The 14,045-nt window shown below is 38.7% G+C and overlaps 1 protein-coding gene across 1 annotated transcript in view; it reads right to left on the bottom strand.

The window, feature by feature from the left end:
* The window catches only part of Pappa2 (pappalysin 2), a 244,382-nt gene that overhangs the window by 105,358 nt on the left and 124,979 nt on the right, over positions 1–14,045 (bottom strand). The window contains exons 12-13 of the mRNA XM_059280960.1: positions 3,851–3,986; positions 3,452–3,659 (exon numbers count right to left, since the gene is read on the bottom strand). Coding sequence (XP_059136943.1) covers positions 3,452–3,659; positions 3,851–3,986 — 344 coding nt within the window. The remainder of the gene's footprint in view (positions 1–3,451; positions 3,660–3,850; positions 3,987–14,045) is intronic.

Here is a 14,045-nt window from a genome sequence, read left to right as displayed (position 1 = left end):
TTCATGTTTACAGAGGCTGTAACTTCTGCTTTGTTGCTTTTCTTGTTCAATTCTGTTCCGCAGAGCATTAAAAACAAACTGCTGCGTAGCATAAGTTTCTCAGACCTACTATGTATCAGGTCCTCTGCTAGGAACTAACAAATACTCAGTAGGACTTTCACTGCAGGGAGGCCAGAGTTCGATGTGAAAGAACACCCAGTAAACAAATTATTACCACACAATTCAGTAGTCACCTTGGTCCAGCTTGTGTTATATATTATGACCTATAGAAACAATGAAGAAATTTGGCAGAGCTTCACAGGATGGGCATCCTGATGACGAGGTTTGAAATGACAAGGACTGGGCAGCATTCAAAAGAGTAGGAACAGTATGTGCACAGACTCTTGAGAACACATGATTCAAGGACCTGAGAAAAATGCTGTCTAGCTTAAGGCCAGACAAAGAGCCAAGACAGAAAATAATTTGAAAATGTACGAGAAAGATGTGATGATTATGAAAGACTATGATATTTTAAGAGTATGCATTTTGTGTTACGGTTTGAAGGCATCTTCTCATTAAGAAGACATAGAAATCATGAATGAGCTAGCTAATGATACAATTTCCAATATCCAGATTGTCTCTCACTGTGTTATGCTTCCTGACACTTAACACAATACCTAGAGTCTAGTTAATGCTCAATTAACACAAGCCACAATCACTGCAAGTAATACATAGCCTCTCAGATGTCCCCATGGATCTGTGACATTTATACAGACCCTCTCCCTGATTACCAGCTAGACTAGTTGACTAAGTTTTAGTGAATAAAGTAAGTTAGAAGTAGTGAGCTGTCACTCCCAACATTAGGTTGTAAAAATTGTGGCTTTCTCTTAGGAAATTTTAGAAGTAGTCATTATCTCTGGGCCTCTTTTTCTCTTGGATCATTAGCTAACATGTCTAAGACACTCAAACAGTTTATGAAGTGTCTTACATGCAGCAAACTGAGTAACACTTACACAAGACTGCCCACTGTTCATATCCATTGGGGGTATATCTTCTGAGGCTACCAGTCATCATAGTAATGGACTTTGAAGTGAATTCCCCAACTTCCTTTGAACCTTCAGGTAACTGTAGCCTTGGCCAAAAGCTCAATCACACTCTTATAAGAGAGCCTAAGCTTAAAGCATCTCTCTGAAGTACAACTAGACTTATCATCCACAGAAACCATGTCATATCAAAATGTTGAATCACTACATTTTGGTATGGCTTGCTATACAGCAGTAGAAAAACAGTATATTTGTTGTGGAACAATCTTTTTGTACACTATGAATATGTATTACTCTCATTGGCTAATAAGAAGCTGATTTGTCAATAGCTGGGCAGGAAAGGATTGAGCATGAGCCAGACTAGGAGAATGCTTAGTAGAGGAAGGGTGGAGTCAGAGGAGTTGCCAGGAGACTCAGAAGGAACAAGCAAGCTGGAGGACAGGTAAAGCAAGGAGCCATGTGGAAATACATAGATTAATAGAAATGAGTTAATTTAAGTTGTAAGAGATAGTTTGTAATAAGCCTGAGCTACTGGCTGAGCATTTGGAATTACTATTAGCTTCAGTGTGTTTATTTAGGAACTGTCAGGTGGGAGAGAAACGTCTGACTACATATAGTATTATCTATTAGTAGATAATCAAACACAGGCCCAAGCATGGCAAATGGGGCACCAACAGGTTTTGCCTTTTACCCTTCTTTCCCTTGCTAAAAGCCTTTAGATTACATTCTTAAAGCTAGGCCCCAAGGTCCATTCCTTTATTTGGTCACTGACTTATTCCTGAGACAAAACACTGAGATCCAACAATCAACTTTCATTATTTGGCTGGCATGTCCAATAAGGATTTGCCAACTCACTCTAGCACAGACTTCTCCCTTTTCTCTTTAAAAACCCACTCCTGGAAAAACAAACAAACAAACACTTGCAGCTCTATCCTGCTGCTGCTGCTGCTTACTGTTGGCCTTTGCATCTTCCTTACCCTGTTTGCACACACCCCCTCTCACACACACACCCGACACCATCCTGGGGAGGAGGGGGTAATAAATCTCCTTTGTGCTAAGAACTTGGTGTTTGGGTTTGCCCTGACCCAGGGGCTAACCTTCATTACAGGTTCTGTACAAGATGATGGGACATTGCTTGGAACCCCAGCTTTTGTGATTAGGTTCTGGTCACCTAGCAGGTGGTCCCACTTCCCTCTCTAAGGAAATGAATCTGTTACCCTTTGGTACTACTAATCTATTAGACCATTGATAGAATCATTCTATCCTGACTGCATCACAGATTGTTTAATTCAGTGTCCCCTACCTCCAAAAGTAGAGATAGGAATACTTTGAAGTATAAGCCTTCTTCTAGCTTCTGTAAGGAATCCAGAGGCCCTCATCTCTCCAGATGATGAAAATCACAAATGTCCGCAGAAAGGCACATGGAGCTAATAGATTCCCAATGTCCATATGTGACCCCAAATGATTATGTGACATGCCGCCTTAGGAAGTAATTCTTAGATTTGCTGAATACACTTTCCAGGTGGGAACAAGTGGATAAATATAGATTGCTTAGGGAACATTGAGTTTTTGGCACAAAACTTTTGGCAGTTCATTTAACAATGTTGATTTGAAGTCAATGACTTTATATGTAAAAAAGATGTTAAGACCTCGTGAAGATGTTAAATATTTACCCCAAAAAATTATACTCAACAAAGGAAAGAAACAAATATCTGAAAAACCCAAATTTGATTTCTATGTGTTAGTCTTTGCTTGATTCTTAGGACTTCTGTGGTGATATGGTGTTGTACTCTAACAAAATTCGCCCGAAGACCAGAGGACAGAGGCAGGCACAGAGTTAAACATAGAGGTCAGGCAGTGGTGGCATACACCTTTAATTGCAGCACTTAGGAGACAGAGATCCATCTGGATCTCTGTGAGTTCAAGACCACATTGGGCTACATAAGATTGGTCCAGTCTTGGAGAGAAACAGATCTAGGCAATGGTGGCACACACCTTTAATCCCAGTATTTGGGAAGAACACACACCATCAATCCCAGCACTAGGAAGGTTGAGATAGGAGGGAAATGGCTGGGCATATAAGGCATGAGGACACAGGAACTAGACGCCCTTTCAGCTGAGGACTCAGGAGCATTCAGTCTAAGGATTCTTAAAGACAGGATCTCGCCTTCCTTTCAGCCTGAGGATTCGGTAGACGTGAGAAGTGTCTGTGGCTTGTTTTCGCTAATCTTTCAGCATTTACCCCAATATCTGGCTCCAGGTTTTTATTATAAGACCATTTAGGATTCATGCAACAGACTTTTTGGCAGTTCTTAAATCTGTCTTTTCAGTTAATGATTAAGCAGCCACTGTATAACACTATGAGCCTAAATAGTAGCAGTACGTTATAGTCACAGTGGAGGTGGGAGACGGGGAAATTAGCTCTGTACCTGTGTCTCTGATGATTTTTCTCTGAAATGCAGTTTCTGGGAGCTGAAGAACTGGTGTGGGAGGATGTCCTTAGAGCCACTGCTGAGATGCCCACCAATGGGGATGAAAAATTCAGCAGCATGGAAGAAGTGTGGTGGGGGTAGACATTCGCCTGAAGGCTCACATTGATAACCAGTGGATTATGATGACATGACAGTTCATAAGTTCCTGAGGAGAAATAAGGTCGTGAACACTATTCTGAGCCATTAAGTTAGAACCCCATAGCACCTGTTTATCTTCTCTATAGCTATGCAACATGCAAGACCACAAACATTTTCAGAGGTCAACATCCAACTAACTGACTCCTCAATCTATTGAAATAACTCCTAGTAGCTCTAAAGAAGTAATTCTCAACTCACCAAGAGAGTGGTTGCTCCCACTGGTATCAACCAGGTAGAGGGTCACTGTTGGCCACTGATGCTCCCCAGGGGCCAGGCCATCAGATGCCAAGAAAAGAAAAAGTGCCACTGCCACTCCTGGTCTATCGAAACACACCTAGGTACAAGCACACACAGTAGGAGCAATTATTTTCACAGACAATCGAGGCATGTGTCTGTCTTCTCTCTTCTTTGAAAGTAAGAACTTTGTTCTCCTCTGCAATGGAAAACATGGAGTAAGCACAGCAGCATCCAAGGTGACAGCATGATGAGGTGGCGGAGACAGAAGATCATAGGTAGCTGCTGAGCATCCTTTCTCCAAACTGGTAGGATCACTATTTTATTCACTACAACTTGTTTTTGCTTGTTTGTTTTTGATTTTATTCTTTATTTCTGACATTTAACATGTAAAAAAATTACTACTTCATCTTGTGTATGCCTGAAACAGTTTTTATTTTATATTATGGATGCTTTCTGTAACATGCTGAATGTGCTCCTTTCAGTAAAAACTCAAAATCTGATCATTTTTAACAACTTAATTCTATTTTTTCAGTTCTTTTTTTTATTAAAAAAAGATTTTCTTTCCTTTTACATACCAACCTATTACCCCTCCCTCCTCTTCTTCAACTCCCCCCACCTCCCCCCATCCCTCCTCATAGAGGGTAAGGCCTCTATTGGGTAGTCAACACAGGCTGTTATACCAAGTTGAGGCTAGACCTAGACCCTCCCTCCTGCATCAAGGATGAGTAAGGCATTGCACCATAGGGAATGGGGTCTAAAAAGCCAGTTTGTGTACCCAGGATAAGTCTTGGTCCCATTGCCAGGAGACCCACAAACTTTGAGAGAGGTTGTCATGTAGATCAGGCCACACTGAAATTCACTGTTTACCCAAGGGTGATATTGAACTCCGGATTGTCTTGCTTCCACAATTCAAATACTGGAGTTACATGCACGAAACACCATGCCCGGCTTGGAGCTGTCTTTTTAAATTTCTCAAGAAAGCATTGGTAGAGATAATAATCCTCTATATACTAATCAATACCCCTTCTACACTAAAGTGAGAGAAGTAGACAAGATGACCAATGACCCAGCATCAGTAAACAAGCCAATTTCTTCTGCTCTGTCCCAAGATGAGACTAGGTATCCCTAGTTATTCTCTAGGCTCCCTGCCTCCTACCTCCTTCCTCAGAACTTCTCATTTACCAGGTAAACTGTGACTTTGGAGAGAGGCTGTGGTGGTTTGAATGAGAATGGCACCATAGGCTCATATATTAGAATGCTTATTTACCGGAGAATGGAACTTCTTGAAAAGATTAGAAAGATTAGGAGGTGTGCATTTAAAAATATTAATTTTAATTTTTGAGATTATATTATCAATACTATACATGAATTCTCCCTTTTCTTTTCTCCCTCCAAATATTCTCATATGCTCCTCCTAGCTATTTTTCAAATTAATGGCCTCTTTTTTCATATATATATATATATATATATATATATATATATATATATATATATGTGTGTGTATGTATGTATATATACACACACACATATATATATGCTGGCATATACACATACATACATATATATGTCAGATTCTATAATAGCATCCTAGTCATTGTTTTATATATCTACATCTATATGTGTGTGTGTGTGTACCACCTGCTCAGTCTGTGTAATGTTACTTGTATGTATGTCTTCAGGGATGACTGTTGTGGCTTTTTCATGATGTAGTTCCAGCATAGAACACAGCACATCTAATTGCAGGGCCCTCCTCTGTAGTGGGGAGAAGACTAAAAACATGTTTTCCATTTTAACAAGAACTCTTTTTTGTGGACAGACTCGGGTTTCCCAATTCCTGGCAGCTTGCTTATAGTGTTCCCTAGCGCTGCTGCCTTAATTAGAGCGAGTTTACGATTCTCAGTGGTCAAGGCAGCACAGCTCTCCCTTCGTCCTTCCCACCTTTGTGGGAAATTCCAGGTTCACTCTCTTTCCACAGTGTCTCCCCTACTCTCTTTTCATTTCCCTTCTTTGAAGTAATAAATATTCCTTTATAACTTCAAAAACATCCAGTCACATAGGTTACAGCTTCTAAAATGAAAATGAAGTCCTCTATCCTTGGATGGCCAAGGGCTAGACATAAAACCATCCGAAGGAAACCAAGAGTCTAGCTCAAAGCACTTGACCCCAGTAGCAAACGACATCAAAGCCTCCTGGGACCTCCCCATAGCCTCTTCCTTTCCATGTACCACAACAGAGACCTGAGACTGGAAGACAGCTCATTTCCTGAGCCAGAAACAAGAAGCCCTCAGAACTGAGGAGTGAGGTGGCTTCAGCAAAACACAGGGCACCTCAGTCTTCCACCCATTCCAAACTAGGTAGCAGTGGCAGGATTTATGGTGGGTGTGGGCTTTTCTGTCCTGAGGGTCCATACCCAAACCTTCTTATGTAGTTGCATCTCTTGACAACATAGACTTCTGTTCTGTGGCAGCTGGAATACCAAATCACCATGAAGCTTCAAGCCTGTTCTAATGGCAGTGCCTCTGTGTCATGTTCTGTAGGGAGAGGTTACAGCAGGACTTCCAGGCCACAGCTGAAGCAGGAAAACCACAGGTGAGACTTTTAAGGGGCACACAAGCTACAGAACTGTTGGGTTAGAGAAGCAGAAAAACAGATTTGATCAGCTCATGGGTGGCTGTGTCTTAGGCATTTCCCCTCAGAGATGCAGGGAAGATTGGTGAGTTTAATTCTCTATCTTGAGATTATCTCACAGCAGCAACTAGAAGCATAAAAAGCATATGTTTTATCTCACAACTATTTGTATCTCAGGAGCAGAAATCAGCCTGAATCTCCACATATGTGCATTATCAACCTGAGTTCACATAAGGAGAAATCAAGATTGACTCTTTGGAGAGAGAGAGAGAGAGAGAGAGAGAGAGAGAGAGAGAGAGAGAGAGAGACAGAGACAGAGACAGACAGAGACAGAGACAGAAAGAGACAGAGAGAAAAAGACAGAGCCAGAGAACCTGGCAAATGCCCTATGTTTGCCTCTTGGACATATCTTTGCTAGCTATATAAGCATAAGCAATCTACCTCTGTCTGAAGCTGGGATCCCTCATTCCCACAGCTAGCAATAGAGATATTACTCATATCACATGGATATTAGATAGATTAGGTGAAATCAAACAAAAGCAGACAAGATAATACCTATGAACATTAACGACTCCATGTTCAACCATTCTTATTCCCCCCAAAGAAATATACCTTATCCAGTTTTGTACAATAGGAACAAAAACAGAAAGAATAAAAATTTAAAGTTTTATATATATAATATATATATATTATATTATATTTATATATATTATATTTTAGTATACAGAAAATTATGCTCTTCTAAAATGTACTGTACAATCCATGGCTGGGCAGTGGTGGTGCACACCTTTAATCCCAGCACTCGGGAGGTAGAGGCAGGTGGGTCTCTGTGAGTTTGAGGCCAGCCTGGTCTCCAAAGTGAGTTCCAGAAAAGGTACAAAGCTACACAGAGAAACCCTGTCTTGAAAAACAAAACAAAAAAAAATGTACAGTCCAAAAATATTCCATGTGCTTTTATAAATTGACTCATGGGAATGTAAATTGGTTCTCCATGTTTAGGTTCCATAGACACTGTCAATATTTGAGTTCTTGATAGATTCTGCATAGATTCCAAGTCGTGCACAAGCACCATAAAACTAATTGAACTTGGCTCTTGTAAGGATGAAGAGCTACAGCTAAATTCCAGAAAGAAGATGGCATCTTTCAGAAATGCAAACAATTCTGAAGTCTAAATAACACTTTCAAGGTAGAGGAATATCAAGAGAATTTGTCACAAAGAAATTTGAAACAAAGAGAAAACAAAGCAGATACACAGACAGATATGACAATGACGGATAGGCTAGAAGATAGATGATACATGAATTCAATAGACGGATGATGAAGAGTGAAGAGAGAGATGGTAGAGCAAGACAGAGAAAAGACTGAGACAGGTTTATAACAGGTGAGAGGGTAGATGTTGATGAGAGGGAGAGACAGAGAGAAACAGAGGGAGACAGAGAGACAACACTGCTGCATTTTATTCAATGACTATATATGAACTCCCAAATTTAACCCTAATCACTGTCCACTGAAGAAGAGTTAAGATTGAGAGAGAGACCATCTCTAATGAGAATTGTAGAACCCATCTCTAGACTGCCTGCCTAGCCTGGACACAATGTACACTCAAATCAAATGTTTCAACATACAGGCCACCCTTTGTGGTGGTCACTATACCACAGACTTAAAAAGAATCATGTTTAAAATGCTCCTGGTTAATTCCTGACTTTTCCCCACACCATTTCATCTTCACTCATCTAAGGCACTTCTCCAGAGGGAAAACAGATGCCTTGGGTGAGAAGAAAGCAGGCAGGCATTGTCTGTTGTTAGTAGAGCATGAGGACATGTTTTCCTGGAGTCCTCACCAAACTCAGCAGGCTTTTATTCCTACCGGAGATTTTTAACATGGCATCTTCAGTACATGTGGAACTGGAAACAAGGCTTTGCCCCAGGTACATGGTACACAGGAAGATGGTAGCCTTCCTAATTTTCCATTCTATATTACTTTAGAGGTTCACATATTTCTAATTTTAGATAAGCAGGAAATTATAGATTCTCCCCCAAATGTATTGATCTTTGGGACTCCCTGTCCACCTGTGAAGTAAAGTGAACACAAAAAGCTTCATACAGTTTTAGGTGTGAGAGAGGCATCTTTAAAATCCACCTGTAGTTTAACCAGGCCCACCAAAACTCAGAATACAATTATTTTTACTACTGGCTAAACCATGTGTGCTTTTGTAGGAGAAAAAACATCAAATGTTCGAGACTTCTGGTGAGGCAGTCTAATAATTTTGTCACCAGAAGCTTTGACAAGGCAGAAATTAACTCTAAGTTGCAAAGGGTCTTTCCTGAAGTTTATATCTAATAGAAAAAGGGGCTTATTTGGAGACTAAACTCCAGACAGTAAGTTTTCTGGATTGTCTCCAGATTTAGAACTTGACTCAAAATAATAGGAACTTTAAACCTGTTACACGCCCTTCTCATGTCTAGGCTCCTGTTCCTCTTGGTATTGATCAGAATTTAGATGATGCCCTGCTTTATTTATTCCTCTATGGTACCATAAAGACTATAACCACTGAGAATTTATGCAATGCCTTTTCTATAAGAGTCAGAGCAACTTATCATTATGTGTAATTACTCTCGTGTCTCCCACAATTCATGGTTAGACTTTCAAAAATGTAAGCTTTGGCAAGTCAGTAGAAGAAACTAGGATCTACTCAGATGACCAGAGCAATGCCATCTAGATCATTTTCTCAAGTTCATTTTAGACAAGGCCAAGTCTGCAAAGGCTCTGCTAGATGAGTTTATGAGACTTCAAAAGAGGAGCAGGAAGAGACAGAACAACATCTGCAGTCATAACTGCTGTGGTGTATCTCCCACATCATCCCTTCTATGACTGTGGCACTCAGTACAAAGTAATGTCTCTCTAGAAATTGCCCTTTTGGTGACCTCCTCATACAGGGCCATGCCACGTTCTTAGAGTGGGGGGGCAGGAAACTCACGTCAAGTAACATTTGATAATACTGAGTAATAGAGTGAGATTAGTCTGAAGTGCCTTTTCCCAAATTCCCCTGATTCTGACACAGTTTTCCCTACCACTGCCACTGACTAATCCTAGTTCTTTTACTCCCTACTCACTGACACCAACAATAACTCTCAGCCAACTTTCTGCATATAGATTTTCAGCTCAGATCCTGAATCCCGGGAACACTCCACGAAAGATAAAGCCTGAAAACAAGGAAAGATGTTATGGAATCCAGATAGAAACAGTCCTTATGGAATCCAGATAGAGATGGTCCTCTTAGGAACCCGAAAAAAGAGAGGGAATGGGAGCATGGCCCAGGTGGCAAGTGTCCACTCTTCATTAGAAACAATGGATGCCCCAGATGTTTATGGAGCTTAGAGTTTGTGAAGTTACTCTGCTTGGGACAAGCAAATGTTTCCATATAAAATCAGTTGCATTCTAGATTAGTAACAATCAAATAGGAAAGGGGAAATAAAGCTTTGCCCTCAAGGGATAAACCAGAAGGAGGAAGTTCCCTTTTAGTGCACTAGGTTAGCTTTGGAAGGAAACAAAGTCATATACACACCATCATCTTTGCTCTTTCAGGATTCCTAAGGCATGCAAGAATCCACATGGTAGTGTTCCTAGCAACTGAACATTTTCTTCTGAAGATAATTACTTTTTATAAGTTTCCATTATGCATAGAGAAATAATCCCAATGCACTTCAGAAAATTGCCTGTCCTGTTACGCATAAAATGTTGTTAACGAGTTTCCACTTGATAAATTGGAGGTAGATTTGAATCATTTTGAACATCTACTATTTCACTCAGTGGTGAGATAACAATCCTCTGTAGCAGTGATTTTCAAACTTCAACGTGCATGCAAACTGCCAAGGACCTTGCTAAAATGCAAATTCTCAGTTAGTAGAACTGAGGTTCCACATTTCCAACAAGGCTTCTTGGAGCAGACATACTTCTTAGGTTGAGGCTTTGGAGATACCCGTTAATGGCTCTGCCCTCACCTTGGCCATTAGTAGTCCATAATTGTACTATCATTCATCCTATTTGCTTATCTCCTTTAAAAACTATTCATTATCAAGTTTACATGTAAACGCAAAGTTGGAAGCAATCATGTAAACACCTCATTTAAAAGAAATTTCAAAAGAAACCTGATGCCCAGAAAGATGACATGTTTACAAAAGTTACTTGCTGGGTTAAGTAATAACAGAAGTTACAGTATCATTCTTTGTATTGTGTGTCTTTTTCAATTTCTAAAGCACCTACCAATTTATTGCTCTACTTCTAAGTTAGACTGAAAAGTCAGATCACTAGTAAATAGTCTCACCATCTCACATAGGATCTCGTGAGCTTTACTCTAACCAAATACTCAAAGTAGTGATCAGTCCCAGTACCTTACATACATGTACTTTTTACTTTTGGTCAAGCAATGGGATGTGGACAGCTTCCAGGATAGTTGAAATAATTTCCAAATACCTGATTAACATCTGACTGGCTTTAAAAAATGTTGAAGAGTTGTCAGGCTTAGTGAACCCAACAAGGATATAGAATGTCTGCTTAACTTTAAATATCTGACACATAATAACTTTTTGTTTTAGTGTACCCAAACAATATGTGAAAATATTGATGTTAAGTATTGGTTGCTGTTTATCTAAAACCTAAATTCAACTAGAGACTTCATTTTTTCCCCTGCAGCCGTGTATTAGAAACATAGATGCCCGGGCTGGAGAGATGGCTCAGAGGTTAAGAACACTGGCTGTTCTTCCAGAGGTCCTGAGTTCAATTCCCAGCACCCATGTGGTGGCTCACAACCATCTGTAATGAGATCTGGTGCCCTCTTCTGGCCTGCAGGGATACATGCAAACAGAACACTATACATAATAAATAAATCTTTAAGAAAAAAAAAAAAAAGAAACATAGATGCCCTTGACCAGGCTTGTCTGTAGTGACTGTTTCATAATACATCAAAAGATTTCAGTGTACTCTGCAAATATATGCATATTGTATTTGTTATTAACTTAAAAATAAGAATTTATCAAATTGAAATTAAAGAATGTGCTATAAGCAGAACAAAAAATCAAGAGAAAAAAAAACCAAGTAATCAGGAACACAAAACCAAAGTAAGAAGGATGGAAGAATTTTGTAGATATTTGTGTACCTAAAGAGAGAAAACTAAGAATAATTGACATCTTTTGACAAACTAACGCAGAGTACAAATTCTTATTATGGACTGGCACTTAATTCTTAGATGAATAAAAACTTGCCATTTAAGTGTTTACTAATAAAATATAGGGCCAAAGGGAGGAGAAAAAAACACCCTCTATTAATATTCCAGCTGGCACAATAAAAAGTTGTTATGTTCTGAAAAATCAATGGTGTAAACAAACACAATTATATAAAAAAAAAAACCTAAGGTTATAAAAACAAACCATAAAGGATTACAAAATCCTCAGAATCAAATGGTAACAAGAGGTCTATACCTCAAGGTTTATGAGACACAATCAAAATAGTAATTATAAATAGAAAGAAAAGTTACCCACCACCAAAAATAAATGAACCAAGCTAGGCATTGGGAGGCAAAAGAAGGAACATTGGTGTAAATGCAGAGAACCAAGGCAAAAAAAAAGTGATAGCAAGAAAGGAAGAAGCCAGCAAAGTAGAGAAAAGAATCATAAAGAGAGAGTTGAAGGAGACCGAGTACTGCTCCTGAAGACACCAGTAGGGTGGACAAATCTCACAGGTAAGGAAGACAACGCTCAAAAACACGTATCACTAAAGATATGATTAGTAGCTAGAAATGGAGACGCAATGAGAGCCCAATGTGAACAGGAATCAGCACTATATTTAAATATATAGAATAAATCGGTAATTTCCCACAAATACCCAATTGTCCAAAGCTAGAAAAGAAATAGAAACATGGAACAGATTTTTAAAACTCAAACAAAAATTCAAATCACAATTAAAAGTCTTTCCTCAAATAAACCCTGAATTGAGGCATTTGTTTGTTTTTGTTTTTAGGTGTGCTCTGTTGAATTTTGAGGGAAGAGATAATCCTAGTTTTACATGAGAGGTTTCCAAACATAAAAAATGGGAAAAATCATATTACCACTTTCATGAGAAGTTAGAAAGCTGTATATCCAAAAGGAAATATATAAATGAATTCCATATACAAATCTAAATACCAAAGTCAAAAGTAAAATCTGCCAATAAAATGAGACAGTACACTCAAAATGTCATGTAAAACCAACATCTAAGGTCACTTCACTGACACATGCATTACCTAGTTGTTGGTATACAATTGGTGTCATGTTTAAAACAAGACAAGAATAAACACTTCAATGGATACTATTAGAGAAATTAATTGATGTGTCACATTTCTATAAAAGTAGTATGAATCATATACTATATGCAAAAAAAACCCCAAGTATGCTAAAAGGCAAAAGTCTGAAAGGCAAAACTAAAACTCTAACATAAGAAAATTAAAAACATCATTTTAACCACAGGGAGAAAAATGAATGAATTCCCCTATTCTGTGAATTAAAGAGAAAAAGAATACTAAATGATCAGCCATTATTGCATAAAGGGATGGTATACACCACTATAGTAAGAAAAAAAAAAAGTAAAACATGACGAAAATAGGAAATCATTTTATTCCGCTGACTAAACTTGGGTGACTGAGAAGTCCAGGCCCCAGCAAGAGTGTGTGACAACAGGATTCATTCACACCGTCTGGTAAATGCTCATCACAGACTGAAGCATGTGTTGACATGTTTGCTAACATCCTTTGGCATGTTCCTGAACCTCCTGGTCCATTCACCTATCTGCCCTCTTCATTTTTAAAATCACTACAACTGACATGCTTTGCTATTTGAAAAAAACAAAAATAAAAACAAAAAAACCCATGAAATTCAGCGTTGTAATTCTTTACTGAAGATCTTGTTGGTTTTGTTTTTCTTTTTATTTTTGTTTAAATGGGGACTACATGAACTTTCAAGACACAGACTGAGATTCACCTGAGAGTCTCCCTCCCTGCAGGCCAAGTCCACACTCATTTGGTGAAGTCCTCATTGTACTATTTGGTAGCACTTCCTCACATGGTCTTGTCCTGTCTCTTTTCATATTTACACTAACTATTCTGTCACCTCCACTTCATAAAAGAATTAGATATTTTCTTCAATCATACCTTTTATTGGTAGCTGTTTAAATTCAGGAACACACTCATTTCTTCTTAATCTCGTACAAACCGATACCACATAAAATGATGTTTAGGTTGTTCTCGGGCATTGATTCAATTTGTGAGAAAATAAAATTTACTTCTCCCATGTTTTTCATTTAGCTTCTTTCATATCTCATGAAATATAAAGGAAAATTCTAACTTTGCTGAATTCATGTCTAGAGAAGAAAAACTAATAATGGTCTAGTAGAAAATACTGGGTCATTTTCTATTCCACTTATTTTTGCTTTTTATATTTATTTTGGTTTAACTTGTCATTTCTCTAATGACATAAGGGAAGAACTTTGTTTACTGAC

This window comes from Peromyscus eremicus, chromosome 15 (genome assembly GCF_949786415.1).
Source record: "Peromyscus eremicus chromosome 15, PerEre_H2_v1, whole genome shotgun sequence".
Classification (NCBI taxonomy): domain Eukaryota; kingdom Metazoa; phylum Chordata; class Mammalia; order Rodentia; family Cricetidae; genus Peromyscus; species Peromyscus eremicus.
The sequence above is the reverse complement of the archived record's forward strand: the minus strand, read 5'-3'. Positions and strand labels throughout refer to the sequence as shown.